The sequence below is a fragment of the Podarcis gaigeae genome, assembly GCF_964106915.1.
Source record: "Podarcis gaigeae genome assembly, chromosome: 12".
NCBI lineage: Eukaryota > Metazoa > Chordata > Lepidosauria > Squamata > Lacertidae > Podarcis > Podarcis gaigeae.
The window spans coordinates 33731870-33759430 of NC_139688.1; the positions used below are offsets into that span (position 1 = coordinate 33731870).

The window sequence follows — 27561 nt, forward strand, 5'->3', positions numbered from 1 at the left end:
TTTTGCTTGCCAGCTCGCTGGCATAATCATGGCAATCTTGTCTTTAAAGCACTCGAGTAAATTCAAAGGTTAAAACCCACATTTATTTCTGGACTATTTTTATCTCACCCTTAGCAGAAGTTGGCTGTATGAAAGATGCTCAGATTCCTTGTAAGGAAAAAAAGAGCCCTTTTTTTGAAAAATGAGGGTTGCTTGATTACTTGGCAGGAAGCTGCATGCAGGGAACTTTAAAGGCTCTGCTGAAATATATATATATACTGAGAAGCTGAGATATATTTCAGGTATTCTCCTGTTGACATATTTTTGCGGTTTGTCATGAGTTACTTAATTTGTTTCATCAGGCCCCCCAGGTCCCCTGCTGGCAAATAGCAAGAGGCTGGCTTGAACCTCTAAGACAGCAGGCAGATAAAGCCTCCCTTCCTAAGTGCTCGCTAAGCGATGGAACTCCGTACTGCAACAATTAGGAACTTGTCACATGTTTGGAATTAGGGGGCCGTTCATGGTTATGCTTGGGTTTGTTTGCATATTCCCAAACAGCAAGACGGATTTTAGAGAATCAGTGAAATAAAGCCATTAGTTTTCAAGCAGCTTGCCCGCTAGCTCTCCTTAACTTCAACAGCTACAATTTCAATGCGTCTCAGTGATGGTTTACTAGTGTGGGGTTGTTTGTGCTTCCCTTTCAGGTTATTAGGGACACAGGTGGCGCTGTGGGTTAAAGCCTCAGCGCCTAGGACTTGCCGATCAAAAGGTCGGCGGTTCGAATCCCTGTGGCGGGGTGCGCTCCCGCTGCTCGGTCCCAGCGCCTGCCAACCTAGCAGTTCAAAAGCACCTCCAGGTGCAAGTAGATAAATAGGGACCGCTTACCAGCGGGAAGGTAAACGGCGTTTCCGTGTGCGGCTCTGGCTCACCAGAGCAGCGATGTCACTCTGGCCACGTGACCCGGAAGTGTCTTCGGACAGCGCTGGCCCCTGGCCTCTTGAGTGAGATGGGCGCACAACCCCAGAGTCTGTCAAGACTGGCCCGTACGGGCAGGGGTACCTTTACCTTTACCTTCAGGTTATTGGAAGGAGGAGGGGAAGAGCTTTGCATATCAAAACTCTGGTAACTGTCTACAGTTGTTTTAATTCTAATTTGTTGGCATGCATGCATTTGTTTTTTTAAAAATAATATTTATTAAAGTTTCAATTAAAACACCAAATACACAAACAAACACAAAAATACATAAACATACACAAACAAAACAAGTATAATTTCAAACCCTTTTTTCTCTTAAGCCTTATTTCCTCGACCTCCTCACACCTCCCCCTTCTGTATTATAATTTCATTACCATCCACTCAGCAAGTTCTTATCTTATTTCTCAACCTTAATTTAATAGTTTTGTTAAGTCATACTGATCATTTCCCTTTTCATCTTTCTTTCTTTCCTCAGTTTATTTTAAAACCTGATAACTGTTTAATTTAACAAAAACTCAATTCTGACTTAATCTTAAACCTTTTCCTAAAGTCGGCCCAAGTTTTTCTTCCACGATTTTCCACATTCCATAAAAATTACAAAAAAGAAATACATATAAACAAAATCTAAACAAATTATATCACCCTTCGGATTCCCAAACCTCACCCTCCCTTTCCCGGTTTTGATCCCCAAGTCAATGTCCATAATGCGTCCATTTCTCAGCCTGGGTCCCAAACACCAGAGGCTTTTAAGCCTCTTTCAGTTACTCTCTGCCGGTCTTTTTGATAGTCCTTTGTTTTCATTACCAACTCTCGAAGAAGCTCTATTCCAATAATGTCCATTTTACTTCCCAGCAGGCCTCTGTATTTAGAAATGGAGCTCAAGTTTTGTTTCTTGAATCTTTTAAATCTATATGTCCCAAAAGCTCCAATTTCCTTCTCAATCAAATTTATGCCACCAGGCCTCTGGTCCAGTTTTATCTTCTGAGACCTTATAGCTTCATCTTTGATTTCCAACGTATCTTCATATAACTCTTGGGATTTTTCAAACTTCGTTTCTTCAGCTGTCGCTGTTTCTGTTTCAATTTCAAAAGTTACTTGTTCAAAGTCGAAAACTTGTGTCGAGTCTTTTCCTATTCCCACAAGATTATTTACTGTTGTTGTTATGATGTTGCACTGCTCCTGGAACTTTCCCAGGAGATAAAAAGTCCTGCCCAGCTCAGCAAGTAATTTTCCACTGAGAGCCATTTCTTACACTGTTCCCAAACTCCCCTCTAGGGGGATTCTATTTACTTAATGTCCTTAAAATTCCAATCCAATAGACCAAAATATAACTTGTTTTTCTTTGCTCCCAACAATTTTAATCCAAACTAAGAAAGTCCAACCAGCAAAATCACAGAAATCAACATTTCCTTTTATTTCCCGACTTTGACAGCTAATTTGACAGCTGTCAAAGTCCGTATCTTTCAACAGGCTCTTTCGCAGATCGCACCCGGGTCCCAGGGGGTTGCACTTTAATTTAAACCAATTCTTATCCTCCAGCAAGATCAATTATACTGTCCAATCGCGGAGATAATAGTCCAAAAAGACAACTTTTTCTCCCAGCTTTAGTTGGCTGGTCCTTGCTTTAACCTATCTACAAAACAGGGGGGGCGGACTTCCTTTTTATGCTCCCCCCGATCGTGCCAAATTTTAAAAGAAAATTTTCCTTTTAAGTCCAATTTCCATGTTACTCACGGGTTGTTGCTTTTGGTCCAAATATTAAAGGAAAAAGTCAGCGCTCTCCATCCATGGCATGCGGCTTCGCTCAGCAGGGGAAGCATAAGACTCACAGCACCGCGCCGTTCCCCGTCCCCCATTCCGAAGCCTTTAAAAAGGCTCCTTTGCGGGTCGGGGGGGGCGCTAATGGTGCCCGCCGAGTCACCACGTCTACAGGCATCCGCGCCTGTGGTTTTTAAGGGTCCCTGCGTCGCCGGCACGGCAAGACCCGATCCCTACTGAGCCGATTCCCTCCGGAGATCGGAGGGAATCCGCCATTAGATGTTGGCGCTAACCCGGAAGTCCGGCATGCATGCATTTGAAAGAAAGCATAATAGTAATAATAATAGTGGACAGGGACCAATGTGGTGTCCATGGAAATGTGCTTTTACTCCTGCCCTCCACCTGGTGGCATCTCCTCACAGCTCCCTCAAAGCCCCCTCCACAAGGTTCAGTGGCCCTTTTCTAGAGCAACAAGGGGCTACAGAAAAAAGTGAAGAATCAGCCAACAGCATAGGAGCCCAGTGGCGTAGCGTGGGTTGTCAGCACCCGGGGCAAGGCAAGTAATTTGCGCCCCCTAACCCGTGGATTTGCGCCCCCTAACCCTAACCCCCAGATGTTGCGTCTGGTGCGACCGGGCCCCCCTGCACCCCCCATGCTATGCCACTGCAGGAGCCAACTCTTACGGGCTGAGAGGTCTTCACCCCCCCAAAAAAAAATATTTGAGGGATCTGGGCCCTCCTAAAGTTGATGGGCATTGCCATTCAAATGATGTGTGTGCACTGTGTCATGTGATTGATTGTGCGAGGCAGGGCTTATCTTCACACACACACACACACACACACACACACACACAATATTTTATGCAAGTTAGCACCCCTGGCAAACACCCAGTATTGTTCCCTTATTTATTAACCCGAACATTCCACATCTGGGATCGTTAGGAAAAGGACTAGAAATGAAACTGCTATGCAAATCTATGGCGTGACTGCGCTTGGAACATCATGTCCAGTTCCGGTTGCCACCCCTCAAAAAGAATATGGTAGAGGTGGACAAGGTAGAGGTATGGTAGACAAGGTATGGTAGAGGTGGACAAGTAAGGGACAGTCAAAATTATCAGGAGGATAATTAGCTAATTAGCTAAAGTGGTGCTTCAGGTTAAGAACAGTTTCAGGTTAAGAACAGACCTCCAGAACGAATTACGTTCTTAACCCGAGGTACCACTGTATTTCTTTACACAGCATATAGTTATATTGTAGAGGGAACCATATGTATGTGTCCTACACTGACAAATCTGCACAGAAGGATACACCCATAGACCTCTGAAGCAGCAGAGGGCACTTGAAGTCAACCCTTTCTAACATTCTGCAGGCACCTCTTGACTCGATGTGCCCCAGAGATGGTTGTAAAAGTGAGGATCTCATTCCTGACCTCTCCAGACACAAAGCTGCTCTGTATTATATTTCTGTGTATAGCCAGCTCACCTTTCTGGTGTTTTCTTTATCCACCCTGTAATGGATTTTCTGCCCAAAATACGGGCACTTGCTTATCACCATAGGTCAGTGGTAGAGCATCTTCCTTGCATGTTCAATTCCCACCATCTCCTTGTAGAGCCGGGAGATATCCCTGTCCGAAACCCTGGAGAGCAGCTTCCAATCACTGGAGACAATACTGAACTAGATGGCCCACTCATCTGACTCCATATAAGGCAGTTTCCTATGTTCCTAAGTATGTAGACACCAAGGGGGTTGGCTGTTTGGGACTTGTGGTGTTAGAAACAAGCCTCTAAAACATTGGTCATAGAAAAAGAAGGAACAAGTACAAATAAATGCACCTTGCAGTCGTCATGTGACAGTTTTGTTTTGTTTTTAAAGAGATCCATTGTAGCTCCATGAAAATATGTGGCCTGCCTTTGTGGCAGGATTTGTTCCCCATGCTCACAGGTGTGTGTCTGTGTTCTATTTTGGGCTTAAATATTTTTTTTCCTGTTGTCAATATTGGGAACGTTTCAACCTGCGCAGACTGCAGGCAGTCCTGGGAGGCAGGCTTTTTGCTCGGCTCTGGCATCTTTTATTGTCCCCAGTGAGGCTTATTATGTGGCACAATGGATAGAAGAAAATCCATCTCTCCACTTTAAACATGATAAGCCTTTGTCACCTACAATGCAATTAATGCTAAAAATAGACAAGCGTCTGTGATAAGGCAGTGGCTTGAAGGGGATGAGCCACTGCCAAATAACAAAGACTTATCTGGAGGGCCTGAGGAGTCAGCCTCCACTGAGCTGTCAGTTTGCTGATTGCCATTTCTCTGTGAGTTTGATGAAATATTCATGCCTTTGCTCCGCTCGCTCTCCAAGCACTATTGATTTCTTGTATAAACGCTGCTATATTTAGTCTAGACAAATGGAATGTGGGTTGCTGCAGAATAAATTGGATGAAAGGGCTGGGATCTCGCTGTCCGCTTTTCTCTTGGTCTGGGACAATTATTTATAATCAAGGGTAGTTTTTGTAACTTAAGGGTGATTTCTTTTCTCCTTCTTTGCAATTTTGCCTCAGAACAAAAGCCAGGAGTTGGGCAATATCCTTCTGGCAGGTTTAAAAATGCTTGGTATATAAGCTATGCCTTGAGCTTCACGATAGCTGTTTCTGAAAGTTGAAAAAGAGAGAAAACCGATAACTATGTTTGATAATTGTTTGTTGATAGAAAAATGTAAGAGAGACTCAGCATCTTCTATCATCCATATGTTCTTCCCTTAGGCTAGAACATTCCCAAGTGGTTTAAGGGGCTAAAAATATGTATGCAAGCATTTTTATTTTAAAAAAGAGCCTTGCATTTATGCTGCACATTTCTTTTTGAAGAGCCAGAGCACTAATATTATGTTTATATAGTGCTCCGTTTTTCTTGTATTGAACTGTGGCAGTGGAAGAAAAGTGAGTGAAACAAAGAAAGGGGATGTTGATTTTAAGGGATAGGATATTCTTCCAATGCCCACATGCACATACTTCTGATATACGGATCTGGGCAAAGAGACTAACTCATAGATTTGTTTTCTAAAACACTGTCTGGTATAGTTGGCTGCTCCTGCCCTCTACTGGATCTACTGTGCACCATGGGCCTTATTCTGCTCACAAGAGAAGAGTTCATCTTTGTGAAAACAATGCATAAAATTCTAAAGAGTAGATATGTGATATGAATTCATATGTTTTCCAGCTGCCAGGAGAAAGTGTCAAAAACTTTGGGGGATTCCAGAACTGCAGTCCGTAAAACAATGGACATTTGTTATGCTCTGTGACTCTGGTGCTGTTAGATTAAATGGCATTTTAGGGGACTCTTAAGGGCTACCTCAAAATACCCCACATATTGGCTTTCCCACTGGTTTTATAATGGTTGTCAGAGCTCCCAGTTCCCACACCATAACCCTATGAGAGGACCCTGCTGTCAACCACACCTAAAGATGGGAGCATCCACACATACCCCATCACCAAATACCCCGCTTCCCAAAGCCATGGTTCCCATTGCCTTCTAGAAACAAAAGGTGATACTGACAAAGAGCCTTAAATTTCCTGTTGCCTTCTTCTTTCAATTTTGTGGGCATACTCTGGACTGTAGGAAAATCTGCAGGAATGAAGTTTCAACTTCATTTAGTCTTGGAAGCCATGCTAAAATTCTCATTCTGACAAGAAATCCCTTCTCTGCCACTGGAAATACAGCACCAAATTCTGAAATCCAGAAATGAATTAATCTTGACAAGCATGGGTTTATGCCTTGTAAATGTTTCCTCATTTCTTTTCTCATTATTGCCTCCAGAGGTGCCAAAGGGTATTACAGCAGCAATCCCAAACAGAGAGAACATCTCTTATCAACATAGCAAGCTGCCTTATCTAGACTCAGGCCATTGATGAGTCTTGTCAACACTGATAGGAGCAGTTTCAGCCCTCCCAGGGCTTGAAGCTGGGATGTTTTGTGTGCAAAGCATGAGCAAAGCACTGAGCTGTGAAGTAATGAAAGGCACCCAGGAGCCCACAGAGGTCCCTACCCACCGAGAAGGATGTCCCCTGGAGCCACCCAGGCAGGCTGGGGCAACCCAATCAGATGGGCTGGGACAAATAATAAAATTATTATTATTATAATATATTCTGTATGATTTACTTTTCTGGCCTTACCTTCTTCCAGTCAGTCTCTGGCTGGGACTGGTAATCTTCCCTATCTTTGCAATTGTTATCATTAATCATTCAATCATCCCACATTCAGAAATGGAGTAGGAGATCATTCCTGTTGCATCTCTGCATGTGTCACTGCTTGGGGTGGCCGAGCACTTGTCTGTTCGCCTTGCAGCAACCATCACAGGAAGGATCTGTGGCTCAGTAGTCCAGTGCATGCAGAAGGTTCATGCTATCCTTCGCATCACCAGGCATGGCAGAGAAAGACCCCTGCTTGAAACTCTGCAGAATCACTGTCAGAATGGACAATATTGAGCCAGATGGACTAAAGGTCAGCTTGGTATAAGTAGCTTCCTATGTTAAATAGCAACCTATATTCTTCTGAAAACCATTGGTGATTTGCAAGCATGCCTTGTTAGTGCTCACAAAGGATGCTCACAAATCCTCAGTGACTCATCCCTTGCCCTCTCCAAGCCATGGAAATAAATGCTGACGTCCTGTTTCTATTGCTGCCAAAAGGTGACATTCAACAGGCTGTATGACTGACAATAGCTGGTGAATGGCAAATATCATGATTTTATAAAACTCCTATCTGATCTTTCCCCTCCCTCCCCCCTACCCTTTCTGTCCCCCACCCCCCTTGTACATCAGTGGATGTGAAGTCAGAAGTTCCTGTGGGATTAGAACCTATCACGCCATTAGACCTGCGGACAGATCTCAGGATGATGGTTCCCATGGTGGACCCAATGATACGTGAAAAGCAGCTACAGCAGGAACTGCTCCTGATCCAGCAGCAGCAGCAAATTCAGAAACAGCTTCTTATAGCAGAATTTCAAAAGCAGCACGAGAACCTGACGCGACAGCACCAAGCTCAGATCCAGGAACACATAAAGGTAGCAACATGTTTCTTCTCTTCCCAGATTGCACCATAGCAAGCTAAGTGTTCAAAGACTTCAGGGCATTGTCTCTTGGGATGCCATACAGCAGAATGAAGCTTCAGCTATATGAGCGGCGCATGCGGTGAACGCATACATTTGTTAGCATGTGGATATTCCTCCAAATGTGTTTATAAAAATGTTTGCAGGGGTGCACAACAGAGGGAGCCACCTGAAATTCATGTACTTTGCAGAAATGCATAGTATTCCTAATTGGAATGTTCTGAAAACTTTCCAGCCAATTAGTGAACACATTGAGAGCTGTATCAATCTGCTTTAGAAGTGCATTGTTTCCTTCTCTTTGCTTATGGATGGGGTCACAGATTGATTCAGACAGGTATGCACAGAAGACCTTCTTTAAGACACATGGCCATATTTTGCACAGTACTATCTGTATGCAGAAATTCGGCCAGATTTGTAAAAGATACAACTCCAAAAAAGAGAAAAGGTGAGATCTTCAGAAGAGTCACCAAAGGCATCCAGTTGTGTTTAGCCCCTAATTGTGTTAGCTTTGACGAGTCTCTTTGTAAAATGCTTGTTAGCTTTGGACTGACTCTGTGCCTGTTAAAATGGGAACAGTTAATGTGACCTTTTTAAGTTAGCTCTGCTGAAGAGAATGAAAAATTAAATAAGGTCTTTTGCTTAAGCAATACAAGAAAGTCCAAGATGGGCTTTTGCCTCTCATGCTTATAGCTCATGGTGCTTCAGAGCTGTGATTAGTTGGGCATGAAATAATTGCTCTTTGCTTGGTGTGTGAGAAGAGCAACCAGAGCCTTTGGTCACGATGGCAAATGTGCAAAAATAGCACAAAAAATGTGCTTACAAAAGAAAAAATCTGGTTATATAGAGATTAAAACATTAAGATAACAATAATTATAGAGCTGTGTCACATTTTACGGCACTTTTCTGGAAAAGAGAAAAGTCAGAACACTGGACTGGAAGAGCAAAAGAAATCTGAAGGCAAAGAAGGAAATTACTTTTCTTTGGGCCCTGATCCAGCTAAAGGGGTGCAGCAATCATGTCCCATAATCTGTGCTGCTGGCAGATGTTAAGATTCAGCAGAGATGACTCCACTGCAGTTTGGTGGGTTCTGCAGCTGTGGGAGCTCCTGCTGAGCCCACCGAAGGCATGGTGGGGCACACACTACTGCTGGCAGTATCTTCCATTAATGGTAGCTGTCATATGGCCCTGAAATGGGATATGGCGGGTGTGCAGCAGAGCAGGACTGATGGCAGATCCACTGGATCCAACGTCAGACCATTTCCTAGCAAGGGGCCCAGTGAAGACCCTCTACTGCACCAGCCTAAGAGTTGGTACAGCAAGAATAAATAATCTGCTCACCACCACCTCCTTCCACCCTGGCCATCAGGAACCACCACCACATTCATGAGTGCTCGCTTAACAATGATATATACTGCCATCAAGTGTATTCTTGATTTACTTGGGAGTAAGTCCTGGTGAAATTGGCTGAGTGCTTCTGAGTCAGCACAGATACAATCCAACTATGAATTAACTTGAAATCAGTGGGACAAGTTAGTCCCGGAGAAAGTAATTCCTGTAGCTTTCAAAGGGACTAATGCACAGGTGATTTTGTTTGCTGTAGGACCACGGACTGCAAGCGGGGTGGTGGCTGGGCATGACCACCTCCAGCCTTAAGACTATACTTTCTTATGACTATGTCTTCTTTGCAAGTTACAACAGGAACTCTTAGCCATCAAGCAACAGCAAGAACTCATTGAGAAAGAGCAGAAACTGGAGCAACAAAGGCAAGAACAGGAACTGGAAAGGCACCACAGGGAGCAGCTTCCTCCAATCAGAAGCAAAGAAAGAAGCCGCGAAAGTAAGATCTGTTCAGCCAAGGTCCGGTTGAAAAATGCAATCTAACTTCTATTGGCTTGCTCACTACTGCCTCCTCCTCCTCCACCACCTCTGCCCCTCCAGTAAATGACTACATATATAGAAATATGGTCTGTCAATATAATTCCATTCAGGTCCAGGGCACTTCCAAGTGATTTGTTTATTGAGCGTTTATCCTGATTTGTTTGGGGAGCTTAGACAATGCTGGCTATTTAATGAGCATTCATTCCAATTTGTTTGTGGGGAGACTAGAGGATGTTATGCCAAAGCAAGTGTTATTCCATACTTCCCAGTGCATTTTCCCATTGTGTTTCTTAATTCTAAAAGTCCAATTTCTCGTGGGTTTGTTGTGCAGGACCTCTCAAACAATTATAAATGTGCAACCTAAATTTGCCACAATTTGATTGAATCCCACCCAAAAATAGCAACAGGCTGGAACTGCCCACATTGTGTGTTCCATTAAAATCCAAAATCATCCCTATTAATTGCATTGCTAATATTTGTATGGAAATGTAAATAGATAGATAGGGCACGGTGATTTTAATTGACAGTCTTCTATTACTGTGCCTTCTAGGCAAATAAATTCAAAAAAAGGAAATGGCATTACTGGAATGTGATACTCACTAGGGGGAGGCAGATACATATAATTCCCCTCGCAAATGGAATGGGAGTGAAAACTAAGCTGTTTCAGTGCTTCAAAAATATTATTTACATGGGATAACAATTTATAAACACCAAATGTATTCATTATCCCCCTGGAATTTCTCATTGATAATAAAGTGTGTACTAATATTTAGCAAAATAGAGAATGTTGTGACATCCTTTAAATATGCTTTTAGCTTATAAGGGAAATTATATAAATTTAGCAGTAGCATAATGGCATGTTTAAAGTTTTGAAACAAGGTTCTCAGAGACCTGTATTACTTCAATGATCACAATGACACACATTTCAGAGTGTGTTCCCCTAGTTTATACTGTGCTTTCAAAAGCTATCCATAATATTTTTTTAAGTGCCCAGGCTCTCATTTTTCTCTAATGACTGCAGTATTTGACATCTTCTCTAAAGAAAGGAAATCAGGGGAAAGGCATTATTTGATACAACTATTGTCTAACACTCATATTTACATTTTTTTTCTAGCAAAACTGTTGCTTGTGTATGTGCATCTGTTTTTTTAATGAATTCTGGACACTCTATACAATTAGAAACATGGGAAACAAACCTATTTCTTTTAGGAGCAGTGGCCAGTACAGAAGTGAAGCAGAAACTACAAGAGTTTCTATTGAGCAAATCTGCAACGAAAGACTCTCCAGCCAATGGGAAGAACCATTCCGTTAGCCGGCACCCCAAGCTCTGGTACACGTATGTTTAGCCTTCTGCTATCTTAAACCCTCCCCATCTGATAAAGTGGAAAAGCAAGTTTTAAAAGTTCCAGATTCCAAAATGATAGCAAACTGAAAAAGATGCTGCATATCATCATCTTTGCATCCTAAGGGCTAATGTACCTCTGCTGGATATTGACTTTACTTATAAAAACCTAACAGGTAGATCGACCAGATGCCTTGTATACTTAGCATTCATCCTGGTTTGCTTGCAAGGTGTTACCTCTCTTCCCCATCAACTGTTCATTCCTTCTACACTTTTCAGAGTATATTCCCATCACATTCTCAACCACAAAAAGTCTGTTTAAGTGGATTTGTTGCAGTAGGGCAACAGAGTGCTCTAGTTCACTTGGATTGGACAAAACTAAATTTCTGGTTTGTGATTGAATACTGTACTTCCCACAAAATAGTGACAGCCTAAAGCCTCCCCCTTTAGCTTATTAGAAGTATTTAATTGGTGGAAGTATCATTAGTATAGAATAGGGCTTGATAAAAGCAATAGGGAGACATATTTCCCTATTGAATTTCACACATGCCAACACTCTTTAGTTTTGTAACCAATGTAAACAGCTGTGTTTAACCAAAATGACCACATTCAGGATCAAATTACACAATTTACCACTTATTCCCATCAACAGGCCTGAGATTCACTATTTTTCTCAGATATCCTTGAGCAATCTTGAGGCTTTGAATTTGCTTTTAGCTTATGCCATTTTTCTGAATAGTTCATTACAATAGATGATTTTTTGTTGTTGTTCAAAATGCCAAGCAAGGCATTCAGATTGATATTCTTGTGCAGATTCTTGAGAAAAATGAAAATGGGTGTTTTATTCTACACCTTAATAGGATAAATGGAATAGAATTTGGGGGAAAATGGTTCTCATTTCAACTATAAATGAGTTTCTTGATTAATCTTTGACTGAAGACCAGAATAAATTAGGCTGCTCCTTGACTCTAAAATGTCTTCACTGCCTTTTTCACTTAAAGAAAAAATTGAGTTAGATTGGTGGAATACTAAGTAGGTAAAGGTAAAAACCCTGGATGCTTAAGTCTAGTCAAAGGCAACTCATCTCACTTCAAGCCGAGGGAACCAACATTTTTACTAAGTAGGGCATCAGGTTTGGTACATAGAGAATGTCAGCAAGTATTATTATTATTTTTTGATGCTCAGTTGTCAAAAAGAGGTTTCTCATAAGCAGATATTTCACACCAAATAGGGGACCCAGACTTTCTTTTTCTTCGTAAGAATTTGTTTTGTTCCTAGACTAAAGGAAAACAATACTTTATTTTTAAATAAATAAATAAATTTATATACAACCCTTCATTTGAAGATCACAGGGCAGTTCACAACATAAAATGAGAATATGAAATATATAATAAGAGCAACAAGAAGAACAAAACAAACCACTAAGCCACTCCAACAAACACATTTAATGTTAATCAGCCGAAGGTCTTGTTTTTGCTGATGTTTTTGAGAGAGAGATGTTTTTGCCCGGTGCCCAAATATACGTAATGAAGGTGCCAGGTGAAAATCTTGATATATGCATGCAGCATACATGAGTCAGTCCCTATTAATGATACTGAAATGACTAGTCCAATGGCAAATTTTATCTGAACTGCCATGACACTTCTCTGATGTGCATTTTATGAATTACCCAGAGAAAAATGATTGTGAAGTCTGAGCAGTCCATAACTTACTGTGTGTGCCCCTTAGCTATGTGTGCCCCATAGGCTTTTTGCACGCTTGGAAGAATCAAGCTGCATCTATAGCTTTAACATTTTCTGTAACTTGCATGTATAAATTGTTAATTCACATAACGTCAGACATTGCATTGACCATCTGTGTCTTCTGTAGGGCTGCCCACCATACTTCTTTGGATCAAAGTTCTCCTCCCCTTAGTGGAACGTCCCCTTCCTACAAATACACGTTACCAGGAGCACAAGAGGCCAAGGATGATTTCCCGCTTCGAAAAACCGGTGAGTATAATAAACGTACCGTATTTTTCCTTCTATAACACGCAGATTTTTTCTTCTAAAAAGGAAGGGGAAATGTCTGTGCGTGTTATAGAGCGAATGTGTGGTCCCTGGAGCCGAAAAATCATGCAAAAATCAAATCGCGGCGCTGCACGCTGCACGGAGAAGCGAAACCTGAAAAGAGGAAGCGGCTGCTTTCCTGCATTCTGCCTCAGGGTCTTACTGCCCACCCTCCTCTGTTTCGTTGCTGTGTTTGCTGAAACGGAACAAAGAGCAGGGAAAGCCCCTCCCCTCCAGGCAAGCTCCGGTGCTGCTGGGGGAGAGGGAGAGAGAGGGGGGAAGGGAGAGAGAGGGGGGGTGGGGGAGGGAGAGAGAGAGGGGGGAGGGAGAGAGAGAGGGGGAGGGAGGGAGGGAGAGAGAGAGAGAGAGAGAGAGAGAGAGAGAGAGAGAGAGAGATATGGCTGGCTTGGGTGGGGGGAAACTTTTGCCTTTCTTTCCTCCCTCCCGTTAAATCCCTCTCCTGCATTCTTAGCCAGCTGCTTCTCTGCACACCCCTCTAATGTCCCTTCTTTGTTTTTCCTTCGCTCCCCACTTAAAATGTGGTTACAAAGCATGGATTCTCAGAATCCTTGCATTGGGTCACCCCAAATTCACCATCAGATCACATAGCATGTCCATGGCTACAGCCTGCCCCCCAAAAATCACGCACCCACTGTTGCCTGGGGCTGCAATGGTGCAAAAATGTGGTTACAAAGCATGGATCCACAGGGATTCTCAGGATCTTTGCATTGGGTCACCCCAAATTCACCATCAGATCACATAGCATGTCCATGGCTACAGCCTGCCCCCCCAAAATCACGCACCCACTGTTGCCTGGGGCTGCAATGGTGCAAAAATGTGGTTAAAAAGCATGGATCCACAGGAATTCTCAGGATTTTGGCATTGGGTCACCCCAAATTCACCATCAGATCACATAGCATGTCCATGGCTACAGCCTGCCCCCCAAAATCACGCACCCACTGTTGCCTGGGGCTGCAATGGTGCAAAAACGTGGTTACAAACCATGGATCCACATGGATCCTCAGGATCTTTGCATTGGGTCAGCCCAAATTCACCATCAGAGCACATAGCATGTCCATGGCTACAGCCTGCCCCCCAAAAATCACGCACCCACTGTTGCCTGGGGCTGCAATGGTGCAAAAACGTGGTTACAAACCATGGATGCACAGGGATTCTCAGGATTTTTGCATTGGGTCAGCCCAAATTCACCATCAGATCACATGTCTGTGGCCACAGCATGAAGCACAAAAATGATACATCCACAGTTTCATTCAGAATGTTTTTTTCCTTGTTTTCCTCTAAAAACGATGTGCGTGTTATGGTCAGGTGCGTGTTATAGAGCGAAAAATACGGTACCTTAAATTCCAGCTCGGTTCTGCGTCAAACATTTTTTAACCAATATGAAGCTTAATTTGACCTTCGGATACAATGTGAACGTAAAGGAACATCCAATATCAAAGTTATCTGGGATATATTCACTGACAAAGCTAAAATTTAAACCACCTTCTAATGAAAATATTGCATACCACTAATTTCATGTTTGTATTCTGTTGCATATTTGCATTAGGAGGGCTGATAAACTTTGAATGAGTAGCTCAAAAAAGCTTGTAATGTCCATGTGCAACCCAAGGTGAGCTCCATTGCCCCATAAATGTTCTTCTGTTCATAAATTTAAGTATTGCAACCATGTGCTTCAATATTGTGAGTGCATGGTATGAATTACTCACACTAAATCCTCAAAGGCAGTTGTTGCTTGTGTTTCAAATGCATAGAAGAGATTAGCAAGACCAGGGGTCAGCAACCTTTTTCAGCCATGGGCCGGTCCACTGTCCCTCAGACCATGTGGTGGGCTGGACTATATTTTGAAGAAAAAATGAACGAATTCCTATGCCCCACAAATAACCCAGAGATGCATTTTAAATAAAAGCACACATTCTACTCATGTAAAAACACGCTGATTCCCAGACCATCCATGGGCCAGATTGAGAAGACGATTGGGCCGCATCCTGCCCCCGGGCCTTAGGTTGCCTACCCCTGAGCAAGACTTTCTGATCTGTCATCTTTTTTTTTTCCTTTTTCTTTTTGGTCTAGCAATGAAGAAAAATGGGGCAAAAGTAGCAGTTCTGCACTGGACATAACCTACAAATCCAGTATTTTGGTAGCTGGTGTGGTGGAGTAGAACCACTCTCCTGACACCGGTGTTGCAGCAGCTTCCAGGATATGGTTGGGGTGGAGCAAGGGGGTCGGGGTTGTGTATACACAAGGGCAGAGCCAATTCCAGTAGTGTGCCTGTGCAGCCCTGATTTTGTCACTACCCTGCCCCAAATGCAGAAATATTTCAAAATTCACACTTCTATGAATTTTGCAATGCAGTTCTTCAAACAAACAGTTTATACAAAAATGCATATTTGTGGGGAGGGGAGAGGTGCACAAAACACGTATATTGTTTGTGAAATGTGTTTATTATTCAATATACATAAAAGAATGTGTTTATTAGGGGAAATTGACACTAAAATGCTGATTACATATATAAAAATGAAGGGGTTCAGCCCAAAGAATGCTATTTCAATTATCTTTTCTCCAGTCTCAACATAATATATAAACATATTACTCCTGCCTGGATTATACTACAGTTTGAACATTTAAATTGCCCCCTCCACCCTTTTAAAAAAATGTATTTCTCTTTTTAAAAAAGCATTATTGATATTTATGAGGTGTAAAATTGTTGATTGGTAAGGCCAAACATTTTCAAACATTTTAACAGTATTGTTCTGGTGCAGCTGTTAATACTTTTACATCTCTGTGGGGGTTTATAAATATTCCTTAATTCAATTCTCATTGTCTGCATAAGAGGGCTACAATATAATTAAAGCCAGATGTTTTCTATACATTATTCCAAATATTTGGGCACACCATACGTCAGCTACAGAGAAAATGCACAACTACGAGGCTCTTTTTGAAACACAACATATGACATACACAGATGAATAATGAGCTGATCTCATTTTTGGTCACTTCTGTTCTTCTGTTTATGTGACAGGTTTTCAAACTAAAAAAAGAAAGCATAGGCAGAACATCAGTACAGTGAGCTATGTGTTAGGAAAATTCCCATTTTGTTTTACTGCATCTCTTAAGAATTGGTTCGTGTATTGTATGTATCCTGTTTAAGTAAGCAACGCGGGGCCCCTAATTGAAGTGGTCCTAATTTCTGCCCTCAGCTACATATTCACAAAGCTCCCAATGATTGCCTAACAGTTTTAGAGGAAAAAGCAACAGGAACCAGGATGACACGAGTGAAATGACCCTAAACTGATCAGGATGGCTATGGGGCCATCCCTTAGGCAAAAGGGACATTCTGGAGCCTACGACATCCTCCTGGGACCCTACCAGACAAAGCTGTCCCATGAGCCACTCATATGTATAGACAGGTTCTTTGCCCGCAAATGTTTGACCTTTGTCACAAGAAGTGGTCTTTCCTCTCCCTTCTTTCCCTGTTCTTGGGCTATGAATGGTCAGAGATACTCGTTCTTAGCCAGCAGGTTTGTTGATGCTGACCGTGTGATGTTTTACTCTAATTTTGAGGCTGCTGCTTCATAGGCATTAGCTTTTGTTTTGTCTGTAGTCTTGGGGCGGGGGGGGGGGGACGACAGGGATTCTTACCTACCACAACTGTTAAATTAAACATTAACACACAACTGTCAAACTGTGTGGTTCTGAGTTCACAGCTGTATATTTGGATTGAAAAAAGCTGATTATTTAGGAAGTCTGGTTAAGGACTCCATCCAGTTGCTTTCTACAGCTGAATATATATATAAAATATCACACAAACTGTAAGAGAGGAGATGGGATGGGTAGGTTAGCAATATTTTGACTCAGTCTGGCCTGCATATGCAATCAGAGTAAAAAGTATTGCTCTGTTGATGAGAAGAGGGGAGTTAGTTTGGAAGACAAATAGTTAGTGGATTGTGTAGTGGGGCAGAGCTTTTCCAGCCCCAACATAGCTGAGATGGAGACGGCGTGGGGAGGACAGCTAGATACACTGTTGGGAGGACTGAGTTGGCTCTGCTGATGTGTGTGCACAGTCCTTACCTAACCAACCCCTTGATCTGCCCCAGTCATGTCCAGGCAAGCAAAGCCAGTGCCAGGAGGACAGCTCCATAGCTCCATCCTAGCACACCAGCTGCTGCTGCTGCTGCAACTAATTATGCTGACTAGGCCTGTTTCAGAACTCCTCTAGAGCACAGACAGGAGTGCTTCTGGTTGGGCTGAGTGTATCAAGTGAATCAAGGGTACCCATCTGAAAATGCTTTTGAGGCTAAGAAGGATACTTGGGGACCAGGTGTAGGGGTCAGCTACAGGTTCAGGTCCAGTAAACATGACCAATGGCCAGGGGTGATGGGAGTTGTAGTTCAGCGAAATCTGGAGGGCTAAACCTTCCCCACACTTGGTGTATGTGGTTGGAGTTCAAAATGGGCACTGGAATCCAGAAAGGATGAAATTGTATTGCTAACATCTCCCACAGAGAAAATGTACTAAGCGTTATATCAGAACTGGCTCTCAGTCTGTACAGTACAAAGCTCGCTTACATCATAGGTAGCATTGCCATTGTATAAAATGACAAATTCCCATTGTATAAAATGCCGAAAGTACTGATTGTTTAGAAACAAAGTGTAACTTGAGATTGATTTTTATATGGTTGGAATAGTGGCGGTCATAATTAGAAGGCATTTTCTGAAAATATTGAACTCTCTTCTCAAGTGCCTGGTGAAATATTGCAGAGTTGAGAATCAGATTTATACATTTGCCTTAGATTTCTTCTTCCCAGACAGTGTCTAATAATTAGTCTCCCTTTTTTTGGAAACTCAAACAACTTTACATATTTTTGGCATGTGGAATACATGCTTGTTCTGCATTCCCTCCCCCCCATCCCCGTTCTGCTGATCAAACTGCACCCATTGGTAGCACATATTTCCACATGTTGCAAGGCAGCCTTCCACAGCCTTATGCCCTCCAAAGGTTTTCAACTACAATTCCCATAATTCCTGACCATTGGCCATGACTGCTCAGGCTGATGGGGTTGTAGTCAAAAACCTCTGGAAAGAACCAGGTTGGGAGAGGCTGTTGTAGGTTCTCCAGTTACTTCCTCATGATACTACTAGCATTAGTGGACAATAGTGATTCCTTCAATGTGAGGCCAGCATGCAGCTTGGTAATTACTCTTCACTGGGTCAGGTGGGGAAAGGGTCAACTTCCTCCTCCTTTCAGGAAACTGCATAATTTGAGGTTCTGATGAACCACTATGACAGATCTGCAAAAAGAAAGGTAGATGCAGGACTAGTGAACTGTGCAACTCCAAATCTCCATAAAGCTACATGAGAAGCAGGAGAATCTTATTATACAAACTGGCCCATGAAGGAGTATTCTCCAGTAAGAACTCCCATCACTCTGAGAGTGCAGGAAGCCCTAGGACTTCATAGTTGTGGCCGTAGTAGTCAAGACCTCATAAACAGATTATTTAGGTTATTGAACAAAGATACATTTGAAGTTACAAAGAAGCACACTTAACATTGGATATGTGATCAGGCCTGTGATTAGAGGTTCCTGCTGCCAAGTAGCATGTCTTGGCTAAAGCTGAAAGCTCTAAGTATTTCAGAGCTATTTATGAATAACAGCACTAGCTTTATAGTTCTCTCTTGATTTTCTCATGGGAAAGTAATATAAATGAGAGTGATTCCTCCCAGTTGGATTTCACTGTTAGCAATGCAAATCATGCCGAAATTGTACATAATTCCCTTCCAAAGGAAAGGAAATAGCATTTCAATGGTTTTCCTCAGTGTCTCATCGACTTATGGTGGTATACAATTAATTTTGCTAAATTACTCTACCAGATGGAAGGTTTTACATTGTGTATGAAGCTAATTAAGTTTTGCTGTTGTTATAACTCCAGATAGAAAAGACCAAATCTGAACGTGAGCTTATTTTAATCAACTTTCTTAGTGAGGCAAATCCTCAGGTACTATGAAGGGGTAGCATTTTTCCTTCCCCCCTAGCCTTTCTTATATTTAACAGACTTATGCCCCACCTTTATCTACAAGGAGCCAAAGACAACATACCTCCCTCAATTTAGCCTGTTAACCTTGTGAGGTAGGTTGTGCTGCCCTGACCCAAGGTCGCCAGAGAAGCTTCATGGCTGAGTGGGCATTTGAGCCTAGCCTCATTATGCCATAATGGGTCTCATTATGCAGATAACAGTGTTGCGCTTTCCAAACAAAACAAACAACAACAGGCAACTTTTATTTTTATTTTGTACACCAGTTGTGGTTCCTCCCCCCTCCCTCTCTGGATGTACCACAAAGTTCTGTACTCATATCACCTTTCTTAAATATATTGTCACAAATTATGGTATCACTGAGAAATTGGGGCATGTCACAATAAAAAGCGCCATGGCCAAATTTAGTAATTTGGACATTTATGGTCCTTTTTTTTAAGTACACCCTACGGGCTAAATGTTTCAATTATAATATCTTAAGCAATGACAAAAGGTTGTTTTCCAAAACTCTAGTTTCTTATATATGAGTGTATGGCCTGGAGATAAAGGACTTGCTCACTATGACTAGATATATTCAGAGCACAATCTGTACCCTCAAAGAATCCAGGGAGTTGTAGTTTCTCCCTCATAGAGCTAAAATTCTCCACACCCTTAATAAACTACAGTTTGCAGGATTCTTTTTTGTACACCAATTAAATAGTATACCTTCCTGATGAGGTTCATTAAGTAATGATCTGCAATTTGATACAAAGACCTGTTTTGTTGCTGGGATCTTATGAGAATGATAGTCTGTTATCTGTCAGAATCCAATCTTTATAAAGCATTTCCCAGCACAAATAAGAGAAATCCCTGTCCCAGTCCCCCAGCCTTTTACACGTACCAGACAATGGAGAAGGCAGAGTTGGTGACAAAGATTATTTATGGGCCTCTACTGTCAATTTCTAAAGGGATGCAGGAGACACTGTGGTCTAAACCACAGAGCCTAGGGCTTGCCGATCAGAAGGTCGGCAGTTCAAATTCCCGTGACGGGGTGAGCTCCCGTTGCTTGGTCCCAGCTCCTGCCAACCTAGCAGTTCAAAAGCACGTCAGAGTGCAAGTAGATAAATAGCTACCGCTCCAGCGGGAAGGTAAACGGCGTTTCCGTGAGCTGCTCTGGTTCTCCAGAAGCGGCTTAGTCATGCTGGCCACATGACCCGGAAGCTGTATGCCGGCTCCCTCGGCCAATAAAGTGAGATGAGCACTGCAACCCCAGAGTAGGTCTCGACTGGACCTGATGGTCAAGGTTCCCTTTACCTTTACCTTACTGTCAATTTCTCCATGTTGCAGATGCCCTCCTCCCCAAATCAAGGTCATGGTTAGGTTCAAGGTGATGGTTTTGATGTATGAAGCCCAATACAGATTGGAAGCAGGATACCTGAAAGTTTATCTCACCCCTTCTATACCCAGTCCATCACTGTGCAGTTGAGGGCCACCTGCAGATGCCATCTTATTGGGAGGTCCATTCCACACAGCATAGGAATTGGTGCTTAGCATTGTGGCACCTCCCGTTGCATATTAGACACGAGCTATTTCTGTTGTCTTTTCAGCATCTGTTGATGACCTTCCTCTTTTCAACAAGCATTTTAAATTGAGATTCTTCCCAGTCTGCCTCTGTACTGGAATTTTTTTAAAGGGATATATATATATATATATATAATCATTTGTTGTCTGCCTCCCTGCAAGATATGCATTCAATAAATAAACAAAAACCAACATACTGTTTGAAACAGTCATGCTACATTCTAGTCCAGTTGTCCTAGGTATATTGAGAACATATTCAGGACAGGGGTAGGCAGGCAACATTCAGTCCTCAAAGATGTTCTGGACTTTCATTATCCCCAGCCAACATGGCTAATGGTGAGGATTACAGTCTAAAAACATCTGTGGGTGGGGACACCATGTTGCTTACTCTTATTCTAGGTGTTTTCTCTCATTTGGTAAAGTTTTTAATTTCTTTCCTTTCTTCCAGCAAGGGGTGAGGTAGTAATCTGATTTCTACCCCTGTTGTGAAATAGTTTTCATTTAAATAATGATGCTTCATCTTTAATGGAAGTAGTTTATCTTTTCCACTGGAGCATAAATTCAGTCCTCCACAGAAGGGCGGTCTTGTGTTTATGCTATTGATTGAAATGCAGAGCGCGATGGGGAGGTGGATAAAAATAGAAAGGCAATCAAAGCGGCTGGGCATGAAAACACATTCAGAGGCAAGTGGGACTTCTCCCTAGTGAAATGGCGAGGAGCTTTTTCTTCGGGCCCTGAAGAGTACATCCCATCATTCAGGCACCAATATGGAAAACTTCAGCAGTTGGAGGAACATGGAGACCTATAAATAGAATATAACCCTACAAGTAAATTGAGTCGAAGCCAGAGATGACTTCACTGCAAATTGTAATTATTGTCAGGTGGGATTATAGGTTGAAAGAGAGAAGGAGAGAGAAAAACAACTTGGTGATAATGCAGTGCTTTTGCATGCTGATAGGGCAGGTTTTCTTAGGGAGCAGGTATTTGTTTTGAAAACATTAAAAACAGAACTGCTTTAAAGTCACTGGTGAAATGAAGCACTTTTAACAGGTCATTTCTGTTGAAAGGTGATGAACTAGGTGTGACGTGGGAGACGTCTGATCAGACTGCCAATATTGTTTTCTGTCCTTACAAGGAGCTGTGGGGAAGAGAGTTGGCATTGGGATCTTGTCTTGGGTAACATCTCCCTTGCTGTTTCTTCCATTGAAATCCTCCCTGAAGTTAGCATTAACCATGGAAGGGTGGAAGAAAAGTACTCCTATTGTATTTAAGAGCTTACTGGATCAGGCCAATAGCCACTGAGTCCTGGATCCCCTTTTCACAGTGGCCAACCAGATGCCTCTGGGAAGCCTGTGAGCAGGATACAAGCACAAGAGCCCTCTCCCCTTCTGCTGTCTCCAGCAATTGGTATTCAGAAGCACACACATTGGTATTCAGAGGCACAGCATAGCCATCACTGCCAGTAGCCACCATCAGTTGCCTTTTCCTCTTCTCCCCCACCTACACAGTTAATAGCAGGGGGTGGTGGTGGGCAGGGATATGCCATGTGTCAGGGAAATGGTTATGTCGGGGGAGGATTACAGTGGTAGCTCAGGTTACAGAGGCTTCAGGTTACATACGCTTCAGGTTACAGACTCCGCTAACGCAGAAATAGTACCTCGGGTTAAGAACTTTGCTTCAGGATGAGAACAGAAATTGTGCTCTGGCAGCCTGGCAGCAGCGGGAGGCCTCATTAGCTAAAGTGGTGCTTCAGGTTAAGAACAGTTTCAGGTTAAGAACGGACCTCTGGAATGAATTAAGCACTTAACCTGAGGTACCACTGTAAACTCCAGTTACCTGGGACCAGAAATCAGAGCCAGATCTCCATCTTGCAAATGCTTTAGCCCAAAGAAAAACACATCAAGAGAAATTATCGTAGACCCCCTATTTACCCATTAGTTTCCCCCTTAGGGCAGGGATGGAGAACCTGTGGCCCTCCAGATGTTGCTGGACTCCAACTTCCATCTTCCCCAACCATGGGGCATATTGGCTAGAGCTGACGGGAGTTCAACAACAGCTGGAGGGGCACAGGCTGCCTGTCCCTGCCTTACAACCCTGAAACGGTGCTTACGGAAACACCAGGAGCAGTATGAATGGACAAGTGCAGGGCTACCTAGGATTTAAAATAATAAACATATTGTTAGCATTTTTTAAGATGAGAAGCTGCTTTGAGATTACAGGAATCTCTCATGTTGTTAGCTGGCATATAGCACTGTGTCTGATGAAGGGCTATTACTTGAAATGCATCAGGCATTTTTAAAATAAATAATTATTTCGCATCTTGGAGTTTGACTCCCGCCCCCCTTTTTTGTTGTTCATATGTGACCTCTGACATGAATTTAGTACCTGGCTTCTAGTCAAGCCCAAGACTCCATCCATTAAATAATGTCGCTCTGCCTTACAGGATGTTCTGAAGGTGAATACAGTTTTAAAAAAAGTTGGAGACTAAAACATGCTTATGAATAAATACTATTTATAACTGATGTCCTACTGTGCCGTTGACTTGCCGACTTGCTTATGATTTAAGAGGGAGAAAAACTATTTATTCCCACTTCCTGACCTCTAGCTTTCTGTATCATAAAGATGTATTTTGTTGTCTCCATTCCCAGCCTCCGAGCCCAACTTAAAAGTTCGCTCCAGATTAAAACAAAAGGTGACGGAAAGGAGAAGCAGCCCTTTACTCAGGAGAAAGGATGGAACCGTTGTCTGCTCCTTCAAGAAAAGATTGTTTGAGGTGACAGGTAATGAAAGACTGGACCGGAGAGATCCTGTTTGCATTTGGAGAGAAATATCATCTTTATAAATGAGCATGTTTATTAAGTCCATACTAGAGTAATATCTTTACTGAGACAACCAAATTGTCATAGAGTAGTGTGCAAGCTTTTGAGTTCACCAGAACTCTTCATCAGGCTATATGTTGAAACTTGTAGAGGGAGCGGCTGGTGTGGTGGGCCATGGATCTACTTCCTGGGATGGTGCAGGGATGAGGCAAGATGGTGATGATGGCACAGCTGGGCAGCCACTGGTGGAACCAATACAGCTCTGCTACCATTGAGGTCACACACATCTCGCCACTGCCCTTTTCTGTTCCCTCACTGTCCCAGGAAGCCACAATGACACTGTTGTTGGAAGAGCAGTTTCACACCACCACACTGGCCACTCCTGGCAAAAAAAAAAAAAAAAAAGGTTTTGGGTGTTTGTCAAACCAGCCATGTGTGCATCTGGTAAGTTTAAACATCTAGCCTGGTAAAGGGTTCTGGGGAACACAAAAGCTTGCGTACTATTTATGTTTTGGTGGACCCCACAAAGATATTGTCCTAAGAAGGACTTTGGGATTTTTCTTCCAGGCTACCATGGCTACCTTTACTCTTTGTCCTGTGTTGTGTAAATTAAATCAGATGATGCAGATAATTTACAAAAGTCAGTCCAAATGATACATATCTTAAAGTTGATGCTGAGGAGAACTCTATGTATTCAATTCTTCTGATGTTAATGAAAATCTTTTTTTTCCTTTTTGTAAAATCAGAGTTTGCACAAAACTAGGTGGTAGAAGGAAGCATCCTTTTATTAGGAAAATGACCAACAATCTTCAGTAGTTATCACCAGTTTCTAGTTGTTATTGTTTTTTGAGCTCTGTGTTCTTTTCTAAAGGTTCTTTTCTAAAGGTTGTAGTGTTATCTGAAATGTGTGACATCTCAGACAGATGGACAAAATAAACAGTGGTCATCTTTGTTCTTTATTCCTCTGGAAAAATTAACACTACATCCCATAAGATACACAGTCAGGGTTGTTGAGTTTGATGAGGGGAAATGAACTATTTTAAATGAAAGGATTTAATCCTTTGTATAGATGAGAAAATTTTCAAATCAGTTTTTTAAAAAAGAATCCCTTCCTTTGTATGAAATGCTGGGGTTCACTGTAATATGATTTAAAATGTGTAAATTTAACAGAGGTACTACAACTGAAGGTACAAATGTTGTAGGTTTTTTAGGGGGGGCCTGCACTACCCCTAAAGTGTCAGGAATAGGCGTGAAAGAGAGAGAGATAAAATGGGCAACAATTCATGAGTAGAAAATGAGCTGGTCTCTTTACTTGCTTTTCAGTGTAAAGTTTGCATTAATATTGATAGTAAGGGTGATATTTTTACTGACTGACCACATGGATCCAAGTTCAGCAACTGTTGTTTTCCTCAGCTGCAATAAGGAGCTCACATCTTTAAACAGTTGTGTGATATATTAGTGAAAACTGCCCTTTATTCTTTAGAAAGCATGCAGAAATGTACTGCATCAAAACAAAATAAGATATAACCATGAAAACGCCACGTTAAGATGTTTTAAGCTTCATGCTTTCCCCCAGAGTTCACTGACAGAGATGCACTGCCAATGAGGTATTGTTTTTTATTAGTTACTCATATAAAGGCTGGTTCACAACTGAAGTCCTCCAGGGGTTTATCCAAACAGCCTAGGAATGGCAGTAGGCCTCATGAATTGATGACATGTTATTATGACCTTTGAGTGTCCAGTATCTCTGTCATGCTGATCTCTCACAGAGGCAGCAGAGAATGCAGCCAAAGGTACTTCCTTTTCCTTTACTCATTAGTAACTCCCTTTCAGTATTTTCCTGCTGCTGAGTAACTTGCTATCTCTGAGGCAGCGGTGAGAGGGGGTAGAATTGCCCGAGTTATAAATTGTCCCCTTTGTCTATTGGAAGAATCATGGAATTGATTCTGAGAGTGAATAAAAATAGAACTTAGTTGTCTTATATTATATGTCACCTTTATGTTATATTTCTTTGACAGGAAGAGCAGGAAGTAGTAACACACAGTTTGCTGTAGCTGATATTTCCGAAATACTATGTGTACTTATTTTTATTTCTTCTTTCCACCCCCAGAATCATCAGTCAGTAGCAGTTCACCAGTTTCAGGTCCCAGTTCACCAAGTAATGCCCCTGCTGGGAATACAGAGAACGACACCTCAGTGTTGCCAATGAATTCCCAAGCTGAGGTAAGACCAGAATCCCTTCATTGGCCTGGGAATCATTTCACCAGCTTTGGGAGGGCCCTCTGCATGGAGTCCTCTGGTGCCCCTCCTAGTGGGGGGCACCCAGTGGGATGTGCATGTTAGCCTGTTCCCTTCCTCTCCTACATGTTTCCAACTAGCGTAGGAATGAGTAAGCAACCTTAATGATGGATAAGAGCGGGAGGAGGTTGGTAACCCTCCAATGGTGGTCACCACTGAAATTTCCCAGTTTTGTAATGTTACCCTGTGGGCAATTACTAGGGTAGCTGCCCTGAGCTCTTTGAGTGCTGGCCTAGGGGAAGGGCAGCAACAACAGTAGACCCTCATCAGCTTCCTAAGGATATTGTCTGCTGACCACCAACCCTGCTCTCCATCTCAAGCTGCCTTGATCAGCTCTTTTGGACCAGTAGGCAATAACAATAGAAGTGGCACCCGGGAACACTGGTTGGAGACTGCAACAGAACTCTATTGTCCTGATTTCACTTATTTTGAGAAGTGTATACCATCTTTTTGCTCATGATCTTTCAAAGTGGCTTACAAAAATTGAAATACACATTAACATTCAATAAAATTTGAAATGCACGCATACACAAAACTTGTCTCAGCACATTAACCTCTGAGAACCATACAGGTAGGTCCAGTTCTCCCCATGCTATCCCTTTAAAGGGAGAGAGGACAATGAGAAATAGAATGGAGAAGACTGCTAGACCGATTTAGTAATAGCTTAAATATGATTATCAAATGGAGTAGTGAAACCATGCACGTCCCCTGCAGAGACACTTCTGCATAATTCGCTGGCCTTTTGAATGGTGTGCCTATAAAAGTGGAAGGCGGGGCAAGAGCCTCTTAGTGGGAGGAGCTTGTGAACAATCCTAAAAGATATATGTCTTGTGGGATTTACACCAGCCTGGTTGCGAGTTTTCACCTTCCCTGATGAAAATGATCAAATTCCTCTAGTCTCTGGGTATGCGCCATTGTTTTCACCAGAGCAATATTGGAAAAAGCTATGCCACTGACCTAATGCTCAAACATGAGAAGAACGGCAAAGGAAGAAAGGGACTGGAAGTGGGAAAGTAGATTGGGAGGGGTTACATATAAAAGGGTGGTTATAGCCAAAAGGGACTCATGGGGGGGGACTCATAATCATCAGCTGACCTGCATGCACACACATGCTCCCTCTTTCTACCATTTCCTTGATCTAGGTATAGCTGTCATGTCCAAGAAGGTCATTCAAAAATTCAGAAATAATACTTTGTGTTAGCATGGTCTGTTGGTATATAAATCTGTGCACATGGAACTAAAGAGCAGCTCACACAACCACAATGAACAAGTTTCCAGCATGTGGCAAAGTGCTCAGATGGCTGGCCAGCTCCTCACTTAACTTGCATGCTGCACTATTGCTGGTAGCTAGTGGTGTTGTCCTGACTGTGAGTTGGGCCGAAAGTTGGGTGCAAAGTTTAAACTATGACAAAATCAGTACATGTCAAGCTGGTTGGGGATACACTCAAGCCATATTCTCAGTCAGTTTGGTGATTTTTGTTATATGTAACAGGGCCTTAAATGAGAAATCTAAGAATACTGGTGTCTAATACTTCACAGTAGCAGATAGGGGCAGTTTTAGACAACGTCACAGATGCTTAAGTCAGATGTTATGATCAGAGATGAGGGAGAAATTAGATTCAGTTCACCTTTAAAGATGAAACTTTGAGTAACAGTATGCCAACTGGAACACAGCCATGCTTCAAAATTTGCACTTCCATGAATTTTACAATGCAAGTAATGTGTACAGAAATGTATATATTGGGGTAAGATGTGCATTA

General features: G+C 42.4%; 1 protein-coding gene across 5 annotated transcripts in view; it reads left to right on the forward strand.

Annotated features, from left to right (window-relative positions):
• Positions 1-27561, forward strand: part of HDAC9 (histone deacetylase 9) — a 469199-nt gene that overhangs the window by 235570 nt on the left and 206068 nt on the right. For 4 of the 5 annotated variants that reach the window (XM_083705231.1, XM_083705235.1, XM_083705232.1 and 1 more), the window contains 6 exons: positions 7521-7762; positions 9497-9644; positions 10895-11021; positions 12897-13018; positions 23333-23464; positions 25614-25726. In XM_083705231.1, the coding sequence (XP_083561357.1) occupies positions 7521-7762; positions 9497-9644; positions 10895-11021; positions 12897-13018; positions 23333-23464; positions 25614-25726 (884 nt within the window). The remainder of the gene's footprint in view (positions 1-7520; positions 7763-9496; positions 9645-10894; positions 11022-12896; positions 13019-23332; positions 23465-25613; positions 25727-27561) is intronic. The other variant, XM_083705234.1, reaches the window with a different exon arrangement.